General features: G+C 40.3%; 1 protein-coding gene across 1 annotated transcript; it reads right to left on the bottom strand.

Moving 5' to 3' along the window:
* LOC306999542 (uncharacterized protein) lies at nt 1–16,661 on the bottom strand. Its single transcript, XM_079614291.1, has 3 exons — nt 16,530–16,661; nt 15,457–15,666; nt 1–2,514 (listed from the first exon to the last, which is right to left on the bottom strand). The coding sequence occupies exons 2-3, from the start codon at nt 15,488–15,490 to the stop codon at nt 203–205; spliced, it is 2,346 nt and encodes a 781-aa protein (XP_079470417.1). The 5' UTR covers nt 15,491–15,666; nt 16,530–16,661; the 3' UTR covers nt 1–202.
* Nucleotides 16,662–24,909: the final 8,248 nt, after the last annotated feature.

Raw genomic sequence — 24,909 nt, 5'->3', positions numbered from 1 at the left:
TACATAGCATGTAGAGGTCTGTAATTTTTATCATAGGTACACTTCAACCGTGAGAGACGGAATCCAAAACAAAAATCCAGAAAATCACATTGTATTATTTTTAAATAATTAATTTGCATTTTATTGCATGACAAGTATTTGATGCATCAGAAAAGCAGAACTTAATATTTGTTACAGAAACCTTTGTTTGCATTTACAGAGATCATAGTTTCCTGTAGTTCTTAACCAGTTTGTAGTTCTTATGTGGTTTCTCCACTGTATGGATCTTCATGTGTCGCTTCAGGTTCATTTTAATAGAGAAACTCATCCCGCACTGATCACACGTGTGCGGTTTCTCTCCAGTGTGGATCATCTCATGTGTTTTCAGAGATGATAAGTGACTGAATCTCTTGTCACAGTGTGAACACTTGTAAGGTTTTTCTCCAGTGTGGGTCATCTCATGTGTTTTCAGAGATGATGAGTGACTGAATCTCTTGTCGCAGTGTGAACACTTGTAAGGTTTTTCTCCAGTGTGGATCCTCTCATGTGTTTTCAGAGATGATGATCGACTGAATCTCTCGTCACAGTGTGAACACTTGTAAGGTTTCTCTCCAGTGTGAATTCTCTGGTGCATTTTCAGAAATGATGGTCGACTGAATCTCTTGTCACAGTGTGGACACTTGTAAGGTTTCTCTCCAGTGTGGATCATCTCATGTGTTTTCAGAGATGATGACACACTGAATCTCTTGTCACAGTGTGAACACTTGTAAGGTTTCTCTCCAGTGTGGATCCTCTCATGCGTTTTCAGATCTGATGATCGACTGAATCTCTTGTCACAGTGTGAACACTTGTAAGGTTTTTCTCCAGTGTGGATCCTCTGGTGCTGTATTAAACTGTTTGCTGTAGTAAAAGTCTTCTCACACTCAAAGCACATGTACTCTCTCACACCAGTGTGAGTTTTCTGATGTCTATGTAAATGTTGCAGCAGTGAAAAACTCTTTCCACACACAGAACATGAATGCGGCTTCTCCTTCGTATGAACTCTCAGGTGTGTCTTCAGGCTTGATGACCTAAGAAATGTTTTGCCGCATTGATCACATGTGAACGGCTTCTCTCCAGTGTGGATCCTCTCATGTGTTTTCAGAGATAATAAGTGACTGAATCTCTCGTCACAGTGTGAACACTTGTAAGGTTTTTCTCCAGTGTGGATCATCTCATGTGTTTTCAGAGATGATGAGTGACTGAATCTCTTGTCGCAGTGTGAACACTTGTAAGGTTTTTCTCCAGTGTGGATCCTCTCATGTGTTTTCAGAGATGATGATCGACTGAATCTCTCGTCACAGTGTGAACACTTGTAAGGTTTCTCTCCAGTGTGAATTCTCTGGTGCATTTTCAGAAATGATGGTCGACTGAATCTCTTGTCACAGTGTGGACACTTGTAAGGTTTCTCTCCAGTGTGGATCATCTCATGCGTTTTCAGATCTGATGATCGACTGAATCTCTTGTCACAGTGTGAACACTTGTAAGGTTTTTCTCCAGTGTGGATCCTCTGGTGCTGTATTAAACTGTTTGCTGTAGTAAAAGTCTTCTCACACTCAAAGCACATGTACTCTCTCACACCAGTGTGAGTTTTCTCATGTGCACGTAAAGTGTTCAGCAGTGAAAAACTCTTTCCACACACAGAACATGAATGCGGCTTCTCCTCCGTATGAACTCTCAGGTGTATCTTCAGGGCTGATGCACAGAGAAATGTTTTGCCGCATAGATCACATGAGAACGGCTTCTCTCCGGTGTGGATCCTCATGTGAAGATTAAGGGATGATGATTGACTGAAACTCTTCCCGCACTGATCACATGTGAACGGCTTCTCTCCGGTGTGGATCCTCATGTGAAGATTAAGGTTTGATGATTGACTGAAACTCTTCCCGCACTGATCACATGTGAACGGCTTCTCTCCAGTGTGGATCCTCATGTGTTTCTCAAGACTTTGTTTGGCTGGGAAACTGTTTCCACACTGAGTGCAGGTGAAAGATTTTTTGGCTCTTCTTTTCTTTAGAAATTTATTTTTAGTCCGTTTAGTCTTTGAGCGACTCAAAGGTTTTTCTCCAGGTTGGACATGATGTTCCTCCTCCACTTCACTCAGTTCTTCACTCTCCTCCTCCACTTCACTCAGTTCTTCACTCTCCTCCTTCACTTCACTCAGTTCTTCACTCTCCTCCTTCACTTCTCTCAGTTCTTCACTCTCCTCCTCCACTTCTCTCAGTTCTTCACTCTCCTCCTTCACTTCTCTCAGTTCTTCACTCTCCTCCTTCACTTCTCTCAGTTCTTCACTCTCCTCCTTCACTTCTCTCAGTTCTTCACTCTCCTCCTCCACTTCTCTCAGTTCTTCACTCTCCTCCTTCACTTCTCTCAGTTCTTCACTCTCCTCCTTCACTTCTCTCAGTTCTTCACTCTCCTCCTTCACTTCTCTCAGTTCTTCACTCTCCTCCTTCACTTCTCTCAGTTCTTCACTCTCCTCCTTCACTTCCATCAGGTCTAAAATCAAAGAAAATGTTTTACATTTAATTTTTAGTACATCAAAATAATTATCTTCAAAGAGAGTAATATAAAGTGAAAGGACATGAAAGTGAGCCCTGATGTAATGGTAGAAAGTAGACAACTGTTATAATAAATTATGATAATTTCATGCCTTTTTATAATTTGACTATATGTCCTTGAAACTTTCCATGAATGAGGGAAATTTGTCTTCCAATTATTATTTTTAAAACATTATAGCCACAGATCCCATGTTTCTTTAGCAAGAACTATTAAATATATTTGATCAATGACACAATTATCTACCATGATATTAACATTAAAATATACAATACAGCCATGTTTTGACACCAACTTTGAGATTGATATTTATTTTACTAAAAACGTTTTTATTATTAATGGCCGTTCACACTAGACTTTTCCTTCATAGACTTCCATTCATGCGCATGTGAAAGTGGGACACCAGAAACACAAGCTCAAGTGAACAACCCTGTGAGAAATAACAAGAATTTAGCATTCAAGTGGCATTGTTTTATTTTTATTATTATTATACGTTCAATTTATGTTTGTGAAAAAGCTGCCACAGAATGTGACGTCATTTCACGATCATTGCAGTTAGGCCTGCACGATTAACCTTTATCGCATCGATATTGAGGTTTTAACTCCCGCGATAACCTAACCTCAGGAGTCTGAGGTTTTTTCCCCCGCCTCTGACATTTGAGTGACAAACCTATTAGCCAATCAAAATGGTCGAATCTCGCGGTCCTGGCTAGCTGGCTAATTAGAAATGGCAATGGAAACACGCTTGTATGCAGTGCTTCGGCTTTCTGTCAGCAGCAAAGCAGCTAACACACAACGTGTCATGTACCTCGAATTGTGCCAATAGAAAAAGCTTGTAACTGCGGAGAAATGGCCGAAGGCACTTCTTCGGTGACGGGAGAGGAAGCGGGGGAGGACTTGCTTAACAAGAAGGGTGGTACTTCAGCTGTTTGGACTTATTTTGGATTCGCGAAGAACGACGTGGAGCAAAAGAGTGCTAAATGTAAAATATGTCGACGTGCCGTGGCCAGATCCAGAGGAAACACTACAAATCTATACCAGCATCTTAAAAATCACCACCGACAGCAATATGATGCATGCACAAAAAGTGTGGATGAAGACGAAGCCACGACTAGCCATGGAAAAAGTAAGCAACCAAGCATTAAAGGGATAGTTCACTTTAAAATTAAAATTCTGTCATCATTTACTCACCCTCAAGTTGTTTCAAACCTGTATTAATTTATTTCTTCTGCTGAACACAAAGAAAGAACTTTTGAAGAATGTCAGTAACCAAACAGTAGTCTGTACCCATTGACTTCCATAGTAGGATGGGTACAGACTACTGTTTGGTTGCTGACATTCTTCAAAATATCTTTCTTTGTGTTCAGCAGAAGAAATAAACTAATACAGGTTTGAAACAACTTGAGAGTGAGTAAATGATGACAGAATTTTAATTTTAAAGTGAACTATCCCTTTAAAACTGCATTCGCTTCTGTTACGCCATATGAAAAGACCTCAAGGCGGCACATTGAAATCACGACGGCTATAACGCGTTATATCGCAAAAGAAATGATTCCCCTGAATACAGTCTCAGGGGAAGGCTTTCAAAATCTCGTTCATACACTAGACAGACGATATGTGGTTCCATCCAGAACCTACTTCAGTCAAGTGGCGGTCCCACAAATGTATGCGGAATGTAGGGGGAAGTTGGAGGCAGAACTCCGAAGCATTGGATATTTTGCAACAACGTCTGATTTGTGGTCAAGCAGGACCACTGAGCCATACATAAGCCTTACATTGCATTTTATTGACGAGGAGTTTCACCTGAAAAGCCGTTGTTTGACGACAACGTACTTCCCCGAGGAGCACACCGGAGAAAATATAGCTAGCGCAATAAAAAAGATCTTGATGAGTTGGGGCTTGTGCGAAAAAAATCAAACATGCATCACTACTGACAACGCAGCAAATGTCATCAAAGCGGCTCAACTCAACGATTGGATGAGGCTGCAGTGTTTTGGCCACAGGCTCCACCTGGCTATTGGTAAGATTCTCTCCTTTTCTCCCACAAGTCTTGTTCTTGTGTGTGTGGGCTGCACGATTACATTGACTAAGCGCGCCTCACAATATCGTGCGATACTCATTAACTTAAGTTTTACTGTTAGAAATTCTTAAAATGTTTTCTATATAGTGGTTATTTATTTTTTATATAGTTGCTGTTAATAGCTGTTTTTTGTTGCTTATATAATGTAGATTTATGGGATTAAACTGTCAGTCTTACAGGTCTGCTTTCTCTCTCTTGTTTTTTTCTTAAGAGAATTCAGTGAAAAACGAACCACGGGTCAAGCGAGCAACGGGCCTCTGGCAAGGAACTAGTGGGACATTTTTCACACAGCTGGAAGAAGAAGTCAAAACTGATGGATGTCCAGAAAGAACTGAAACTTCCAGAACACTCACTCGTCACTGAATGCCAAACAAGATGGGGTTCAAGGCAAAGGATGGTGGATCGCGTGTTAGAGCAAAGTAAAGCACTGACACAGGTACTGTCAGACGACCGAAAAACCAGACACCTGATACCCACGTGGCAGGACATAGAAGTGCTTGAATCCATAAACAGTGCCCTTAAACCTCTCCAAGAGTTTACAGACATCCTCTCAGGTGAAGAGTATGTAAGCGTGTCCTACCTCAAACCCGTCCTGTATCTGCTGAAAAACACAACTCTGGCAGCCAAAGAAGAGGACACTGACTTGACGAAAACAATTAAGTCAAAAATCATTGCATACTTGGAGAAAAACTACAATGACCCAGAGACACAAGAGCTGCTGGATGTCGCATCTCTTCTGGACCCAAGATTTAAAAAAGATTACATCAGTCCAGAAAACGTGACACGCATTGAAGACCGAGTGAGGGTTGAGATGGAGGAGATTGCACGAACGGTAATATTATCATGTAATTGTAATTCAAAATATTTAGTAAAGAAGGAGCTACATGTAATTCTAAAAAAAAAAAAAAAACACCACTTATGTCACAGATACTTGGGAATAATGTTAATATAACATGATCTCACCAGTAATGGTACAGACAGAATATTTGCATTTAAAAAACTTTTTTACGGGGACAGAAATGTAGTTTATGTTGTGTTTTTATGTTTTGCCAGGAGACCCCACCCATTGTGGTCTATTTTTAATTCAAGTGCAGTGCTCGTTATGGCCACAATTTTACATTCATCTCCTTTATGCATTATTGCTGTTTTATGTTTTACAGGAGAAAAGGCCTCATGTTAGCGACACAGGGGCAACTGAGAAGAAGGGATTGCGCTCAGTGGGCAGTTTGTTTACCAAACAGACACCCTCTGCTGCTGTGTGGGTAGAGGCTGTCATCGACGCTGAACTTAACAGCTATTTGATGGCTCCAGTCATTTCCGGAGAAAGTGACCCCCTGGCTTGGTGGAAAATTCACTCTGTGAATTTCCCAATACTAAGCAGACTGGCTCGAAAGTATTTGTGTGTGCCAGCAACGAGTTCGCCCTCAGAACGTCTTTTCAGTGCCTCAGGAAACATCGTCACATGTGAGCGGGCCTGTCTCAAGCCTGAAATGGTAGACATGTTGGTGTTTTTAGCAAAAAACCTCTAAAAATGTAGCACTCTGACAGGAGTTCTCATATTTGCACTTTGTCTTGCAGTGGGCAAGATGAGATGTTGTTGTTTTTTTATTTTACTTTAAAATGATTGTGTGCAATATACAACCGTTTTATGTTATGTCTTAAAGTGAATTTACAATGTTTCAAGTGGATTTCAGTGTTATTCTTGTTATTCTATGCCATCAGAGCATTTTTTCGGTGCCAGTGACAACATTGTCAGATGTCTCATGCCAGAATTGTAGACATGTTGGTGTTTTTGGCAAAAGAACTCTGAAAATGTAACACTGTGAAAGTTCTCAATTTTGCAATTTATCTTTCAGAAGGCAAGCTGATCTAGCTTTTTATTTTACTTCAAAATGTGTGCAATGCAGCTGTTTTATGTTTACTAAAATACCAGGGGGTTGCAGTATTGCTATATTTATTTTTTCTAATTCCAAGTCTAAAAAGAGATTGTATTATTTATTTTTAAATTTTTAAGTTTAATGGGTTAGAATTGTTCACTTTTTGTAAAAAAAAAAAAAGTTAATTTAACATTTGTCAAGGTAATTCCCAGTATGTCTCATTATTCTATGCCATTAGAGCATATTTTCAGTGCCAGTGACAACATTGTCACATGTGAGCGTGCCTGTCTCAAGCTAGAAATGGTAAATATGTGTTGGTGTTTTATAAAACCTACACAGTTTCTTATTTTGCACTTTCTTATCTTGCAGATTGCAGAAGGCTGGATAAGGTGTTGTTTTTAATTGTTATTGTTATTTATTTTAAAATGTGTGCAATAAAACAGTTTCATGTTCAGTAAATGGCAGTGGACTACAGAATTATTTTGTTTTTCTAATTGTAAATCTAAATCTAATAAGAATTAATTTTCTATTTTTCAGTGTTTAAGAATTTAAAAACAAATGACCAAGTGTTTAAGTTAATTTCCATTATGTCTTCTTATTCTTTGGTATTTAGGTTCAGGTATTTAATAATCACGAAGCATCAAACAATCTCATTACCTCAATCACTATGTATGTAGTTTATTTAACCCTCTGTGTCGAAGTAACAACACATTTTATTCATAGGTTTTATGCACTTAAAAGTATCGAACGCAAAAATCGAAAATCGCACCGCAATCGCAATATTTGTCAGAAAAACCGCAATTAGGTTTTTTCTCAAAATCGTGCAGCCCTAATTGCAGTGTCTGTAGAAAACTTCACATGCTCAAAGTGTAGAGTGGCTGTGGCTTTAACTAGTTTTAAATGAACATGTTAGTCCTACATGTTTCACTCAACACTGTTACTCCTGACATGATTTTCCTCCTTTCAAAAACAGAGCATTTCTTAAAACTGTGACACTCAGGAAGTGACATCATCTGGGCTCTTTCTGATACAGTTTTATTATTATTTTAATTAATACTGTGAAGCTGCTTTGATACAATCTGTATTGTGAAAAGCGCTATACAAATATTCTTGACTTGACTATTAATATCTGTTTAGTATTAATAACAAAAGAACACAGATAAGAAATTTAAGTTTTATATGATATTACAAAAGTAAATCTAGAAAAAGAAATTGGCCAAAGAAAGATTTGATTGGATGAGGTCGGAGGTTAGTCCCGCCTCCGGGAAGTGAGTTCGTTTTTACAGCGCGAAGAAACCAAAACGAGAGCAGCAGAGAGTGTGACTAATGAGAAAAAGACGCAGATTGACGCAAGACAGTGCATCGTGTTCATAACTCCTGAAAGACAATCAAAATAATTTTAAAAATAGATTATTTTAGTGAAAAATATCCTTACAAGTCACACTTTAAATGTAGTGGAAGCCGACAGAAGAAGAGATCGAGACGAATGGGAAAAGTTAGAAACGCACATTAAAAGAAGACTGAAACCATCTAGATTAAGGCCAAACCAAAAGAAAACTATTTTATTTTTCTCTTTCACTTTTTACTTGGCGAGTACCATTTTTGCTATTGTAGGCTATATATATATATATATATCAAGTGGTTTTGAAATATGGAAAGTTATCATTTGAAATGTAATGTGACAGACATGCATCTAAAGACGGTTTCATGATAACTGTGTAAATAATGTTTAACGGTTCATATTATTATGTATATTTGTTTAAGTAGTTATGTTATTTATGAAGACATGTTACATGGGCGGCTAGCTTTGCTAGCTGTGTACATAGGTTTCAATGTACTAAAAGTGAACATGTGGTTGATTAGCATGTATGTTAAGTGCATAGGAAATTGAGTGATAAACCAGACAATTTATTTAATCTAAAGTTTATTGAACTGCTGAATAATGATTATTTTTGGCCTTGTTTCTGCAAGGCCAGGTTTTTTTTGTTTTCTCTCGTTTTTCTTCTGTTTCTGAATTCATCGAGATCGTTGCCTATTGAGTCCTGATCTGTCCCTGCCGTGGATGTTCTGTCTGTGGTTTGGACATGGCGAGCCAACCATCTACTTGAGCGTACCTGGAAAATTAAAACATCTATTGTTTTGCTGAACTGTCCGATACTGGCCAAAAGTTGCCAGATTTTCACATACAAATCCCGCCCAATTGCTTCTTAAAAATAGCTAATCGCGTTTCGGGGTGGGAGAGACCGCGGACTTGGCAACACTGGCATCACGTGAACGGTAGCTAGAGGTGAGTGAGGTAAGCGAGCCATCTCAGTAATTGTCCCTCCAGAAAAACGCGATTATGCGATCGCATGATTCAATGCAAAATCAGTTAAAGTCCGCATATTTATGCGGGGGGTGCATTTTTTTCAAATACGCCGCACTTTCGCCGCATAAATTGCAGATTTCCGCGCGCAAAATATGCGGGCTTGCATGATTTCATAATCCCTGCATTTTCGTTGCAAAAAGTCACATATCTTAGCAGAAAGTTGAAAAATGTTGCGTTTACTTCACACAAGCGCAGTCATTGCCTTGTTGCCATGGGAACGTTATGAAGTGACGTAATTGCGCGACATCATTGAAAAGCTGCAAACCCCGTAATGCTGATGAAACCATGATGAAGCCCGCAAATCATTCTCATTTGCCAACAAACATAAACGCATAAGACCGCGCAAAGCAGTTTCCCAGTGTGTTACATGACAGTGGGGGCAAATTATTTTGTACCCCGTGCAACTGCGTGTCGGACCACAGGCGGACGTCGACGCTGGACAACCACTTTGTCATTTTTATAGAAGTTGTAGCATATTCATTTTGTAAAGCTACAGAACTTGTTCGACTCATCAATGTTTTGTAAGTTTGAGCCATGTGTCTATTAAGGTCTGAAATAAAACAAGATGAGAACTGAAATATTCCCAGCACTTTATGTGAGGTAGTATGCTTGCTTATCATAGGATGTAATAAGAAATTACTCTTAACATTAAAGTAGTAGCCTAATGAATAGGGTGTTGGGGGAACATTTTTTTTCTCTCTTTTTCATCAAACCGCAATTTTTGCAAGTTCCCGCAATTTCATCGCATAAAATTGCATAAATATCCCGCATATTCCATCACATTTTTTTCAAGAAAACGTGTCGCATAATCAAGGATTTTTGCCCGCAACAATCACAAAAAAACTCAGCATTTTTCTGGAGGGACTTAATTATTAAGTTATCATGTCAGCTGTGTGGAATATATGGTATTGCATCGGTATAGATCGGTATCGACAGATACTCAAGTGTGTGGTATCGGTATCGGACATGAAAAAGTGGTATAGAGCCACCCCTACAAAATATACTCACCCTGAACTGTGCTATATTGTTTTTTTTTGCTCTTCTGGATTTTCCCTGGATCAATCGTTGGATTTTTCCTATTGAACCGGAACTGAACTAAAAATATTCAGTGACAGCTGAACATTGAATCTGATTCCCGAAGTTGTTTTTCTTTTGTTAATCTGGACACTGTTTTTTGAATTGTGAAATCTGGTTTTAAATCTTGATTTTTGAAATCTAAATGTCCAAATTGAACTGAGGTGTCAATTGTGAACTGAACTACTGTTTATTTGTTTATTTATATCATTTTATTTGTCAAAAGATTCAATTCATTTTTTCCGTAATAACAATATATTTAATTTCTTAGTAATTAACATTTACATTTGAGTCTGAGTTGCTTTCTTTCTTTAGTTTCTGTTATAAATTTCCTATACTCCAGTGAGTCGAACCTACCTTCTGTAATCTGGTCCGAGACACAAATAGATCACATGTACCCAAGTTATTACGCCATAAAACGGGTAGCTGCGGGTTACATGGGGCGACAATGGCTCAGTGGTTCATGTAGATTGTCTACAAACCGGAAGGTTGGTGGTTCAATCCCCGGTTCCACCTGACCAAGTGTCGAGGTGTCCTTGAGCAAGACACCTAACCCCAGCTGCTCCCGACGAGCTGGATCGCCTTGCATGGCTGACACCGCCGTCGGTGCAGTCCATTTAGCATTGACTACATGCATCAACCCTGTTACCAAAGTTACTGTAGGAAGAATCTCTATAACTATGAATAACTTGTATGATATTTGACAAATACAACTTTATCAGTAACTTGGTGTTTACTGATTGTTCCTTAAAAAATAAAAAATAATGTTGAAAATGACAAAAATTCTGGTAATGCTGTTGCAAATTGGAAACCAGATATAAAATAAATGTTAAATAGTATTTAGCTTTATCTAATATTGATAATCAATATAAAAATGTCTCAAATCTCCCTTTACTGACAATTAGTTGAAGAAAACTAGTGATGCTCCGATTGATCAGCCGATATTGGCTAAAAATAGCTTGATCGGCGCTTTCGGGGTTCGCCGATCAAGCTATTTTTAGCCAATAGATAAAAAGCAGATCACGTGACGTAATTACTCGCGCAACTTTTTTCCACCTGCATGCGCAGCACGCGGTCACACAACAGCAGACCGGAGCTTGCCAGTGGCAACATGAGTTCTTTTCCCGTCTGGAAGTTTTTAAAAAGTCATTTCCAGAAACGCTGGCCGCAGAGTCTCATTACAAAGTAGCAAAAAAGTAGTCGTAGCCTACAAAGCGGAGCTGTAGAGCAGGGGTCTCCAACACTGGAGGGAGCTCGCCAAGGGGCCGTTCACATATCGCGTCTTTTGCGCGCTCAAGTTTGTTCTTGCAAATGTAGGCGTGCGGCAAGCGCGCTCATTATAGAAGCGATGCGACCGTTTTTCCCAGGCGCAGCGAGATGAAGATATCAACGAGATATCAACTTCAGAATTCTGCAAAAGCTACAAAAACTTCTTTGTCGTTGTGGAGAGCGCAGTGCATGGTTGCATAGCAACAACAGACGCCACGGGAAAATCCAACCGAATTTTACTATTAATAATAAAAGATTGTGCATTGTAAATGTCAGTCATTTATCTTTTTTTGACTCATTCTTTTTATAAGAAAATTATTTAAAGGCTGAAATATGAGGTTTATCTTTTTATAAAACCTTTTTTGTCAAAACTTTATTTGCACTTGTACATGTTAGTAGATAACATGTTGCAAGACACTCTTTTAAAATCTAGCCATAATTGATGTTATTACAGGTTTGCACTGCACAACATCAGGAAGATCAGGCCTTTCCTAACTGAGCATGCAACACAACTTGTGACACAACGACCAAGCACAGCCCTTGTGGTGTGCGTCGCCTCGACGCGTAGTTACAATTTTTTGGAGGTGCACGTCGAGCTACGGCGGAGGGGGCGGAGAGGGGTTCGCGTCGACGCAGAAGGGTCTGCGGGGGTACGCCGTCAATTCGACGCAGAAGCATAAAACAGGCTTAAACCTCTACAAATGATCCAGAATGCTGCAGCCCGTCTCGTCTTCAACGAGCCCAAAAGGGCCCACGTCACTCCTCTGTTCATCTCTCTGCACTGGCTACCACTCGCTGCTCGCATCAAGTTCAAGGCATTGACGCTTGCTTACAGATCGACCACAGGCTCAGCTCCCTCCTACTTTCACTCGCTCCTACGAGTCTACATCCCTACCAGAAGCCTGCGATCGGTCAATGAGCGACGGCTCGTGGTACCATCACAGAGAGCCACACAATCACTCTCCAGAACATTCTCAGTCACGGTTCCTTGCTGGTGGAATGATCTCCCTACCCTCGTACAATGTACCCTGACTACATTAAAAAGACAACTGAAAACTCATCTCTTCCGTGAGCACTTGACATAAAAAATAAAAAACTCTAGGGCTGTAATCTCCCAGTCGATTAGTCGATTGTTGGTCGATACGCTCTGGCTCGACCAAAATTCTGATTGGTTGATTTTTTGCCGTGTTCACTTCATCAGTTTTGCCGCGTTCGTTTCATCAGGTGGAAAGCACTAATTGCTAATGGTAGTGTTGTCACGATACTAGAATTTCTAACTTCGATACGATACCTTGAAAAATATCGATATTCGATACCATTTTCGATACCACAGAGAAAAAAACTGCCACAATATTAAGGGGGTATTTTTTTTATTTAAAGCTAAATATAAAAACTCTAGAACATGACAATGAGATATATTTTACATGAACAAAAATGTCCTGAGTTCTATCTGTTAATATTTTTTAATTGGACCAGGGCTAACATGACCCGTTGTATTTGTATAACCTACTGATAACCTACTGTTATCAAAGATTAAAATATAGCCTACTGTAACAAAAAAGCACTTAACAGTATCAAATTGGAGGATAGAGTGTCAGTAATGTATAATAATAAGATTGAACATTAAATTTTCAGTTAAAGGCATTTCATTATTGAATTCAGAGATGCCATTGTCTAGCTGTTTAGTTTAATTAATATCTGTGTAATCAAATTGATGATAATCGCCAATGAAGGCAAATTGCAGAATTAAATTATAATATTCTGAAATAGATTCAAGTTAATTTACATTTGACCACAGTTAAAATATTTACTTGTCTAAGATTCCTCAGTCAGATTATGTTAACTTTAAGAATTACGGTGAAAAAACGAGACAACACAGACTCATATCAACAACAATACTAGGCCATCTTGGTTAATGTTTCAGAAAAGTTAAAATGAGAAGAGTTAGTGTTTCCTTTAGGTCTGTCCAAACAACAAACACCCCTGATGCTGAGTGTAGCCTATGCTTGCTAAATGGTACCCCTGGAGCCTGTTCCTTAAGTCTGTTTTCACCTATAAAATAATTTTTAAAAATGAGTGATGTGAGGGATTATTGATTGTCAAACAATCTTTTGGGTGCCTGCAGCCCGCTCGCAGTGTGAAGCGCGTGTCCGCGCTATTCTCTGACATACCCGCTCGCAGTGTGTAGCGCGTGTCCACGCTATTCTCTGACATACCCGCTCGCAGTGTGTAGCGCGTGTCCACGCTATTCTCTGACATACCCGCTCGCAGTGTGTAGCACGTGTCCACGCTATTCTCCGACTCCGACATGCCCGCTCGTGGTGTGTTTTTACGCGTGTCCGCGCTATTCTCCGACATACCCGCTGTTCTTTATCAATCAACCAAAGCCGGTCGCGGGGGCGCCCTCGCCATCTTTCCATTCACTTCTGCTATTTAACCAGAGCGAATGAGACGAGTGCGTCACGTGTGGTGTTTGTCAACGCGCCTTTGGAGAGAAGTGAAAGTGACCGCTCGGCTAGTATCGATACTTCGGGAAATTAGTATTGGTACCGTTCAGATATTTCAGTATCGATATTTATCGAAATATCGATATTTTTGACAACACTAGCTAATGGGGGTGTTTTCAGAGCACCGCTGTTCCACAGGTAACAGTCTGTCTTCAGAACACCCCCCTTGTTTTCACTTCTTTTGGATTAGCCCAACCCACCGGAGAAGAGAGACAGATTGAGGAAAGTAGGCTACTAGAAGGTTTGCTGAATATTCTTTATTTAATTGAGAGCGTTTAATTCATAGTCAGTCCTCTTCTACCATGTCAACAAAGACATCGGCAGTGTGGCAGCATTTTTATTTATTTTTATAGAAAACGGGAAAAAATTATTGGAGCCCAATGCGCAATGCAATACACTGTTTGTATTAGTTTTGAGCCTATGCTTTATTTTCAGTTATGCACTTTATTTCGTTTTTGCTCTTGATCTGGTTTGTTTAATAAATATTATTTTTTTAATAAAATGGGCGTGCCTTTTGTGTTTAAGAGTAAAAGCTTTAAGTTAATAGTCTCTTCGTGTCTCAGCCGCGAAGCTGCGCTCCTGTGTTCAGCCTCACTCTGCGAGCTGCTTCGAGCTGTCAGTTATTATAATACATATGATAAAAACAATTGTCTAAATTATGTTGCATATTCCTCAAAAGTTCTTGTGATGATATCACTAGTTGACAACAGTAATATTTTCAGAAATCATAGGCTATGATATTGCGCAGGTGCACGTGATGCAGCGCTGTCAAGAGCCGACAAACTCGTGTGTCAGACTCATTTCAGTGCAAAATAATTGGGTCAAAAACTATTTAATATACTGCAAATAGCCTACTAGTTTTTTATGTTTATTTATAATTAATTTAGGCGGACAACAAGGCTACCAAGTACTGCGCACATTGCGCAGCTAATTAATTTAACGTTTTTTTTCCTAACGTCATTTTTAGTCGAAAATTTCAGGACTTCAGTCGACCAAGATTTCCTTTGGCTGATTACAGCCCTAAAAAACTCTTCCTTCAATCCTCTCTTGTTTGGCTTATGCTACTCTGAGCAATGCCTGAACTTTGTACTTTGATCACTTCTTTCGTTATTTTTGCCTCTTCACGATGACTCGCTCGCTGTAGTCCTCAGTTGCAAGTCGCTTTGGATAAAAGCGTCTGCTAAAAGACTAAATGTAAATGTATTATTTTAATGCTTATGTAAACAAAAAGTGCATATTGATGCTAATTTTATTTGTTATTTGCTGGTTAATGCGTGTGTAGGTCTTAAATTTCAATCTTTATGATCTTAAAATGTCTTAAAACGGTCTTAAATTTGACTTACAAAAGTTCTTTCATGAATTTTTGTCTGATTTTTCATAATTGGTTGTTCCAGAAAAAAATTGTTCTTGCCACCTCATAGTTATCTGTAGTTTAATTTCTACAAATGGTGCAAACTCTGCTAGATTATGGATAAAAGATTCCCATTCCACTGCCATTCTATGATCGGCAATCGGCAGATCATGATTTTGGTGATCGGTTATCGGTGATCGGCCCCGAAAATGCTGATCAGAGCATCTCTAAAGAAAACCCAGAACATTCTGTAGCATTTCATAGTGTAACTGTTTATCTAAATGAGATGAAGTGCTTGAATGTTTCTAACATGAATGTTCTCCAGCATCATGAACGAATGAAGAATAAACACCAACCTCTTTGTTCTTCAGGATCTTCAGTGTGTTTCATTCTGCAGGGTTCTGGATCACTCGTGTTCTCACTGTCCTCTTTAATAAACTCAGTCTCTGCAGATTTCAGCTCTTCCTGATTCTTTCATGCTCGTCTTCACTTGTAGCTGATGGGGATTTACAGCATTTATTGGAGAATTACTGGAGGAGCTTCACTGATGATGAATTTCAGGAGATCTAATAAATAAGGAGAAAACAGGAACTATTGTCATGAAATAAAGAGTGTTTTCAGCAGATCTGTTAATATTGATGAGCCTCAGACTATCAACACTCATTCAACAAGCCATTCAGGATCATCAGCAGATCATCTCACTTTATTCTGAGTGTTTGCTGTCAGAAACACATTATTTGAGTCAGGATACATGACAAAAGCCTGTAAACCTGCTCTACTGAAAGAAAAAATATGACATTGATAAAACATCAATCACTAATATGATATTTATCTTCATAAACCACAACAGATAAATAATCACAGCAGCATTATATGTACATTTGAATCTAAATATAGTTAGATTTTATAACAATCACGAAGTACTTAAATCATTAAAATATTACATTTTATGTGCGCTGAAACTGATAATAAAAACGTTTTTAAAAAATAGCATCATAAAGCAATATTTTTCCAAGAGTAAAACGCTATTCATTTATTAATATTAACATTTAAGAGTTGATTTAAATGTCTCACGTTGGCTCAATCAATGTAAATATCAGTGTAACACTTGAGATCGTTTCCCATCAATTTCCCTCACAGATCTCAAACTTTACCTCTTGACTTGACATTCAGGAACAGTTTTCAGTCCAAACATCGAGACAATCACACAAACGAACACACAATCGCTCAGGTCTGAATGAACTCAACATGTTCTCCTCATGCTCGCTGCTGCTGCACTACATGTTTATTTCAGAAGGAAGACGCCAGAAAAGACGCTCAAGTATCGCTGTGATCGATGAAACAAATGAGTCTGTTGCTTAATCAAACTGTATAAAGTGTGTGTGATGGTTGTGTAAAGATGAGAAATACCGTGAACTGCTCTCCTCACCTCAGAAGACTCGACGCTGAAACTCAATGACGGAAGAGACGGCGCGAGCGAGCGCTGACGTCATCGGCCACCAACGCACGCGGTCACGCGCGCACGGGACACCTCCGCAGCCAATCAGGGCCACGCCGCTTCAGCTTTACTAGTAGGCTCCCCTTATTATTATTTTAGAACTGAAGTGACTCCAGTTCCTAAAGGTGAAAGGAACTTTTTCAAGTGAAGCACAAAATAGTCAGAATAAGCAGAGGAGGATCACCTCCATCCAGTATGAAAAGTGTTTTGTCCTGTAAAGTCCAGCTCGGTATATTCTGTAGCGTTTCAAGACAAATAGTGACGCCATGTAGATTAGCACCTGTAGAATTTCCTTTTGTTGAAACCCCAGATAAAAGTAGAAAGCTGCTATTAGATCCACGAGGCAGTTCGACCAGCGCATTTACTCGTAATTTTTACTTTATTCTACTAAAAGCTGCTAATTACATCTTCGACAGTGTAATAAGATTACTTTACCATTTTTTTAAGAGTGATTCCTTATTTTACTTTTAGAACAAAAAGTAATTCAATTACAGTAATTCATTAAGTTAGTATTGCATTACACGCAACACTGTAAAAAGTTATTGTTGGTTTAAGCGTAAAAAAGTAAGTTACCTGGTTGCCTTAAAATTTTGAGTTCGTTGAAATTAAAATTTTGAGTTAATACAATGAAGGAGATTGGTTGAACTAACATACACTCAAAATATTATGTTATCTGAACCACATTAATTATCTAAGTTGATTTGACAAAAGGTAACAAGTTGTGATGACAAATAATGAAAATGATTTTTTACAGTGAACCAGTGGCGGCTCCAGAGATTTTCTGTTGCAGGTGCTATGGGGGTGCTCAACACTTAAAGGAGAACTCCGGTCAATTTTAACATTGAGCTCAATTTTTAGTAAATTTGGAGTGCTCTCAATACAGAGAACAACGACAAAAATCGGTGTTGCCTACACTGTGTTATCCTATTTTTAAAATTTACACCCTATTGACTTGAATGGGGCAAGTTTTAAACTTAACCAGTTCTTAGTCTTATCATCCTTGATGTGTCATTACAAGTGCCCAGCCATGTTGAGTGATTCCTTCAGAGTGAACACGAGTGAATCTGACTGCAGGAGATGTGAAAGATATGAATAAAAATGATGTTATATCAGCCAGCGCACATACCTGTATTTAGTTCCTGTTTTCGGTCGAAGTCCAAAGTAGTCGATTGTCGAGTTCACGCGCATAGGTTTAGTTACTATGATCACGCGCGTGAACTCGACAATCGACTACTTTGGACTTCCACCGAAAACAGGAACTAAATACAGGTATTTGCGCTGGCTGAATTAACATCATTTTTATTCATATCTTTCACATCTACTGCAGTCAGATTCACTCGTGTTCACTCTGAAGGAATCACTCAACATGGCTGGGCACTTGTAATGACACATCAAAGATGTTAAGAGGATAAAAGCAGGTTTAAAACTTGCCCCATTCAAGTCAATAGGGTGCAAATTTTAAAAATAGGATAACACGGTGTAGGCAACACCGATTTTTGTCGTTGTTCTCTGTATTGACAGCACTCCAAATTTACTAAAAATTGAGCTCAATGTTAAAATTGACCGGAGTTCTCCTTTAAGAGAAGGTGCTTTAAATTTTGCGGCGTCTCATTATAGAGGTCGCATTGGACCACCCTTGGTATGTGTATGTGGTACCCATGAAAAATGAGTACACAATATGGTTGTATGAATGTGTATATATGTAACGGAGTTTAAATGTTGTTAAATTCATGCATTAATTGGACAACTCGACATTGGCTGTTACGTCCCTTGCACTTGTGTGCGTGATATTGTGGGCGGAGCTACGTCACCACCAGCAGACTTTCACATCTCTCACTGCTGGTAAGTCGCATCAATAGCCGCTGCGTCATAAACTGAGTTTAGATTGTTTCGAAGTGTAAGGTTGGACTTTTATACTACACACAAGTTTATTTTATGTGTCTGTCAGTTCTTAGTTCTGTCAGTGGAGTCATGTAATATTTGCGATGATAAAATGATGTGTGTAACCTGCTTGTAAACTCAGTATCTCTGTTTATTTCTTTCAAGACATTGAGCGACTTTGATGCACTGATGTACATTTTAACCAGCTTTTGGTCGTGTTTGTCCCAGGTATGTGTGATATTTGGATTTGTCATGTTCTGTGTGGAAATGTGTTGGCCGAGTTGAGCATTAGCATTAACACGTGTGTTATGTGCTCGCACGTGCTCAATTGTGTAGCTGCGCCATTTTAGGTTGCAGTTTTTCTTCTTTCTGTATTTCAATTATACAAAATATGTAAAAGATGGTTAGTTAAGTTTATAGTTTTCTGCATTTATGTGAATAGATGAGAAATGAGAACCGAGAAAGTGATTTATATTTTATTTCTTTAATGTATGTTTTATTTTGAGTTTTAGTCCACTATATGTTCACGATTACTTTGTAGAAATGTATTCAGCAGACTTTCACATCTCACTGCTGACATTGAGCGACTTTGATGCACTGATGTACATTTTAACCAGCTTTTGGTCGTGTTTGTCCCAGTCTGTCTGTCACAGGCCCAGTAAAGTGATCTGAGTAACCATCCACCTGCTCTCAGTGTGATTCCATCTACACACACACAGTCACATTGGTGCCGTGACCCGTTGTTTCTTCAACCAAGATGTTTCCTGAAGCGGCCGAGGGTTCATCTTAAAGCTTCCGCTGGAGTCAGGTGGACACAATTTTCCTTGGAAACAGTTTTTTTTTTTTTTTTAAAGAAAAAGACACTTTTTATTTTTCTTCATTTAGTGACTGCACATAAGCAATTCGCAACAATTGCTAAGGACAATTTGCTATACAGACATCAGCACATTTTTGTTTTTTGATTTATTGTATTCATTTTTTTCACAAGTACTGATATTCATTATGAGTGGTTTTGATAACTATCACACACCAGTCTGTGGTAGTAAAGGTAGAGGATGGGGTTTATTGAAAGTGCCAAAGACATTACAGTTCAGTGGGTCTGGTGTACAGAGTGATGCTCATGTAGTCAAAGACCGTAACACCTCAGATTCAGATCCATTAGTTTGTGAGGGCCTATCCACAAGTTATGAATCAGATGCTTCAAGAGGGCAGCAGGGTGTGTTTTCGTCTACTCCATACTCTAATGCACAGCCGCCAAATGTAATCGCTGCAATGACTGACATAATCAGCCAGGTCGGTCAGCAAATAGCTGACAGTATAGTCACCAGACTAAGCCCAACACATAAAGTTGACGCACATTCAGTTGATGATTCCTCCAAAAATGTGACTACAGATGGATCAGCTTCACAAATGCTGGACTTGATACAAAGCCAGTTGTCCTTTTCCAGAAACGTGAGAGAACCTCCTAGCTTCAGGGGAGAAGTTTCTGATGCTGTTGACTTAAATGAGTGGATAGATATCATGAGAGACTATATAAAACGCAATAATTTGAGGAAAGAGCATCAAGCGGAGGAGATTATGGTTCATCTAAGAGGCAAAGCAAGGGATGTGGTCAAGTTTGGCATAAGGAACTGTGACATTGACATTGTGCATAACCCTGATGCAATCTTTAGTATTCTCAGGAAACACTTCGAAGCTGCTCCATGTTCTCCTCTCCCACTGGCTGACTTTTATACCACCTTACCCAGACCAGATGAGGATGCCTACGAGTACTGGATCAGGCTAAACCGTGCAGTTGACGTCGCTGCTGAGCGCTTGAAAGAACAGGGTAAAGTACTGGATTGTCCAGGAACAGAGGTAACCCGCATGTTCATCAGACACTGTCCATGTAAAGAGCTTGCCATCACCTTTCGATCTAAAACAATTGCCGCATGGTCTGTGCGAGAAGTTCAAGATATTTTGAATGAATATCACTCAGATTCCAGTCTTGTATCTGCAGTGAGAACAGCAGCACACACTAAAATTCCTGTGAACAGAACTGAAGTGGAACTGTCGTCTGCAGCACTTCCAGCTTCTTCTGATGTCCAGCAGTCCAGGTCTCTGGAAGCGTCTGCATTAGAGCGAGTCATGAGCTTACTGGAAAAAGTCCTGTTAAAAGAATCTGCCAGCAAAGAGCCAAGTTCACGTGTAAAGCCCAAAGTGAGTCTACCTCGAGTAAAAGGCCTCAATGAACTGCCGTGCACTGTCTGTTCGAGCCCTGATCATTCTGGCCTCACACATTGTCTTGAGAAAAAGTTGTGCTTCCAGTGTCACTCTCCTGACCATTCCCGCTTTGTCTGTCCTGTGAGAGTGAAATCTCCGTCTTCTCAAGGGCTGGGAAACTAGAAGATCTGCACTTAAGGGAGGACAGTGTGGATCGTGAGTTTATTCCTCCAAACCAGTGTTGTATGAATGACCCAAGCTCAGTTTATAGTCTTTCTAGTTCTGTTGAGCCTGCAGGGAAAACTTTAATTTTTCAGAACACGCACAGAGTACAGCGAATTGATAGTCTGTTTTACACACCGGCAACACTATGGGATGACCTTCAACTAAAAGCTATGGTTGACAGTGGCTCCATGGCATGCACGATGAGTGAAGCTGCTGAACGTTTCTTTGTTACAGCACAAGCCCAATTTACAAAAGTTCCCTGCCAGTGATGTTGTCATAATTGGATGTGGTGGACAGCGTGTTACACCAAAAGTGATGTATGAGCTTGAGCTCTCAGTTTATGCCTGCAAGATGGTTGTTCCAGTTTTAGTGGTTCCAGGGCAAACCGACGATTTGATCCTGGGCAGCAATGCTATCAAGTGGCTGATTAAAAAAATGAAAGAAACCGACGGATACTGGAGACTCGTGTCCAGCCCGGTTAACTCCGAAGATGTTGAATGTCACCAATTCCTGTCTCTACTTTCAAATGTGGAACGATGGACGGGTGAAGACGTACCTGATAGAGTGGGCACTGCGAAGTTGAAGGAGAAAATAACTCTTGAACCGCACCATGAACATCTCGCTTGGGCTCAGCTTCCGGAGTCAATAGCTGTTTCTGTGGGGAGTACAGTCATTGTTGAGCCAACCCTCTGTAAATGTCGTCCAAGGAACGTGATCATAGGGAGAGTCATCACACCTATGTGGGGCAGTAGATGGGTGCCATTCAAAATAATGAACCCTACAGACAAAGTAATTGTTCTTAAGAAAAACACGAAGATCGTGGACGTTTTCACTTGTATTGCTGTGGAAGAGTTGTCTACACCTGAGTCCCTGAAGAGTAACGTTCAGTGTGCTGCAAGTCCTGTATGTCATGTGCGGACCAGTGATGAAAGGAGAAACGTGCTGGATAAATTAGAACTGCAGGATCTGGATCTGGATGATTGTAAAGTGTCAGAGGAGTGGAAGGATAGACTTCTGAATCTCATCGAGAAGTATGAGTCAACCTTTTCACGTGGAAAAATGGATTGTGGAGAAGCCACTGACTTTGTCCACAAAATCCACTTGGTGGATGAGAAGCCATTTCGACTCCCTTATCGACGTGTAGCCCCCAGCCACTATGATAAGCTGCGCACTGCTTTGAATGAGATGGAAGTTAAAGGCATTATAAGGAAGTCACAGAGTGAATATGCATCTCCGCTAGTTTTAGTGTGGAAAAAGAATGGTGACCTTCGTATTTGTACAGATTTTAGATGGCTGAATGCGAAGACAGTGAAGGATGCTCACCCACTCCCACATCAAGCGGATGCACTCGCAGCTTTGGGAGGCAATGTTTTCTTTTCGACCATGGACTTGACTTCTGGCTTTTATAATGTTCCCTTGTTTGAAGCGCATAAAAAGTATACTGCCTTTTCCTCTCCTTTCGGCCTCCATGAGTACAATCGTCTACCTCAGGGTTTGACCAACAGTCCAGCAACCTTTATGAGGATGATGATGTCCATTTTCGGGGATGAAAATTTCACACGCCTTCTCTGCTACTTGGACGATCTGATGGTTTTTGCTCCAAGTGAGCAAGTAGCTCTTGACCGACTGGAGCTGGTTTTCTCACGCCTGTCTAAGCACAACTTAAAGCTAGCGCCAAAGAAGTGCATGTTCCTCAGGAGATCTGTCAGGTTCTTGGGACATGTTGTCACAGGGAATGGTGTCCAGACCGACCCAGAAAAGGTGAAAGTGATCAGTGACATCCAGACTACCGACCTCATGGAAGCGGATGGCATAACCCCTTCTCAAAAGAAGATCAGATCTTTCCTGGGTATGATTTTATATTATCAGCATTTCATTATAGACTGTTCTGCTAAGGCAAAACCTCTTTTTAGTCTCCTATCAGGTCAATCACAGAAAAGAGCTCAGAGGAAGTGTGGTCGGATGAGGAAGCCACTCCGTGTCGTGAAGCTTTCACCCGAGGATTGGACTAGTGAGTGTCGTACTGCTTTTGAAACTTTAAAACAAGACCTACTGCACAGTGTGACTCTAGCACACCCAGATTTCAGTCATCCCTTTATTCTCTCTGTTGATGCTTCATTTGATGGCATAGGAGCTGTGTTATCTCAGGTGCCGCCTGGAGAGAAAATTGCACGTCCAGTTGCTTTTGCCAGCAAAACACTCTCCAAGTCTCAGATGAACTATCCAGCACATAGACTCGAGTTTCTGGCTTTAAAGTGGGCTGTTTGTGACAAGTTTAGCCACTGGCTAAAAGGGAGACATTTCACTGCATGGTCTGATAATAATCCCTTGACCTATATTCTAACCAAACCCAGATTGGATGCATGTGAACAGCGATGGGTGGCGAAGCTCGCTGCATACGACTTTGACCTGAAGTATGTGCCAGGCTCGAAGAACGTTGTTGCAGATGCCTTGAGCAGAGAGCCCTTTGTCAAGTCTTGTGTCAGCCATCATCTGTTGAAAGAACCGTACATTTCTCTCTTGGATGAGGTAAATGGTGTTGTTACTGGAACCGTGCAAGATGCCTTCCGTGTCACTAACAACTGTCAGAATGTGCAGGCTACCAGTGACGACGAAACTGAGAACGAGTTGCAGGATGACGTGAATGACTCATGTCCTGGATCTATTGATGCTGCTGAAGTTTCTGCTTTTCTGGGTGCTCACTGCGATGGTGGAGTTAGCCCATTGCCCGTGACAAGTCCAACGTCACTCCAGCTCCCTGATGAAGATCCATCTGTTGCAATCCCGTTTTCCAGACTTGCAAATCTCCAAGAGCAGGACAACATAGTCGGTAGAGTCATCAACTATGTTCTGAGACATAAACGTCCTTCAAAGAGGGAGAAAGTAAAGGAGCCTAGCTCTGTGACAAACCTTTTAAAGCACTGGAAAAAGCTAAAGATTCGTAATCATGTGCTGTACAGAGTAAAGAAGGATCGACTGATGAATACGAAACTCTTTCAATACGTTGTACCAGATTCCCTAAAGCATGATGTTCTCCGTGGTGTTCATGACTCCGCTGGACATCAAGGTTGTGCAAGAACTCTCTCCCTTGCAGCTGAAAGGTTCTTTTGGCCAGGAATGAGTAAAGACATCAAGCTTTATGTGAAAAACTGCCAGAGGTGTGTTGTCGGAAAAACACCAGAGCCAAATGCTCGTGCGCCCCTTGAACATATTCGCACCACTGAGCCTATGGAACTAGTATGTATAGACTTCTGGAGTGCTGAACAGACTTCAGGGAAGGTCGTTGATGTCCTTGTAGTGACGGATCATTTTTCTAAGATGGCACACGCCTTCCCCTGTCACAACCAGTCGGCTAAGCAAGTTGCCCATCGCCTTTGGAATGATCTCTTCTGCATTTATGGATTTCCAAGGAGAATAAATTCGGACCAGGGTGCAAATTTTGGAAGCAAAATCATTAAGAACTTGCTTGAGATGGCTGGTGTTCAAAAATCACACACCACACCATACCACCCTATGGGTAACGGTCTGGCAGAACGTTTCAATAGGACTTTGGGTAATATGATAAGAGCTCTCCCAGTGAAATCCAAGGCGAGGTGGCCACAGCTTCTAAGAACATTAACCTTCAGTTACAATTGTACTGTGCATGAAACAACCGGGTTCGCTCCTTTTTATCTTATGTTTGGGCGTATTCCGAGGCTGCCGATCATGTTTCAGCATGTCCTTTGCAATGAGAGGGTGATCAGCCACCATGAGTTTGTCACTGCACTGAGAAGAGATCTTAGCGCAGCTGCAGAAATTGCCCGGAAACACAGTCTCAAAGAGCAGAACCGCCATGCCATTCTTTACAATCGGAAGGTCAGAGGTTCACCCTTAGAAGTGGGAGATAGAGTTTTGCTGGCTAACCGTGGAGAGAAAGGCAAGAGGAAAGTTGCGGACAAGTGGGACTCTGTTTTGTATGAGGTTCAATCAGTGAGACCAGAGATTAATGTGTACAGGATTACGG

Source organism: Phoxinus phoxinus (assembly GCF_949152265.1).
Source record: "Phoxinus phoxinus genome assembly, chromosome: 1".
NCBI lineage: Eukaryota > Metazoa > Chordata > Actinopteri > Cypriniformes > Leuciscidae > Phoxinus > Phoxinus phoxinus.
Note: the sequence above shows the minus strand (reverse complement) of the source record. Positions and strands in the feature narration are given on the sequence as shown.

Coding starts and splice junctions, on each gene's coding strand:
- LOC306999542 (XM_079614291.1), bottom strand. CDS start 15,490: ATGAAACACACTGAAGATCCTGAAGAACAAAGAG. Junction 2,515..15,456: donor AGATCCTGAAGAACAAAGAG/GTTGGTGTTTAT, acceptor CTTTGATTTTAG/ACCTGATGGAAGTGAAGGAG.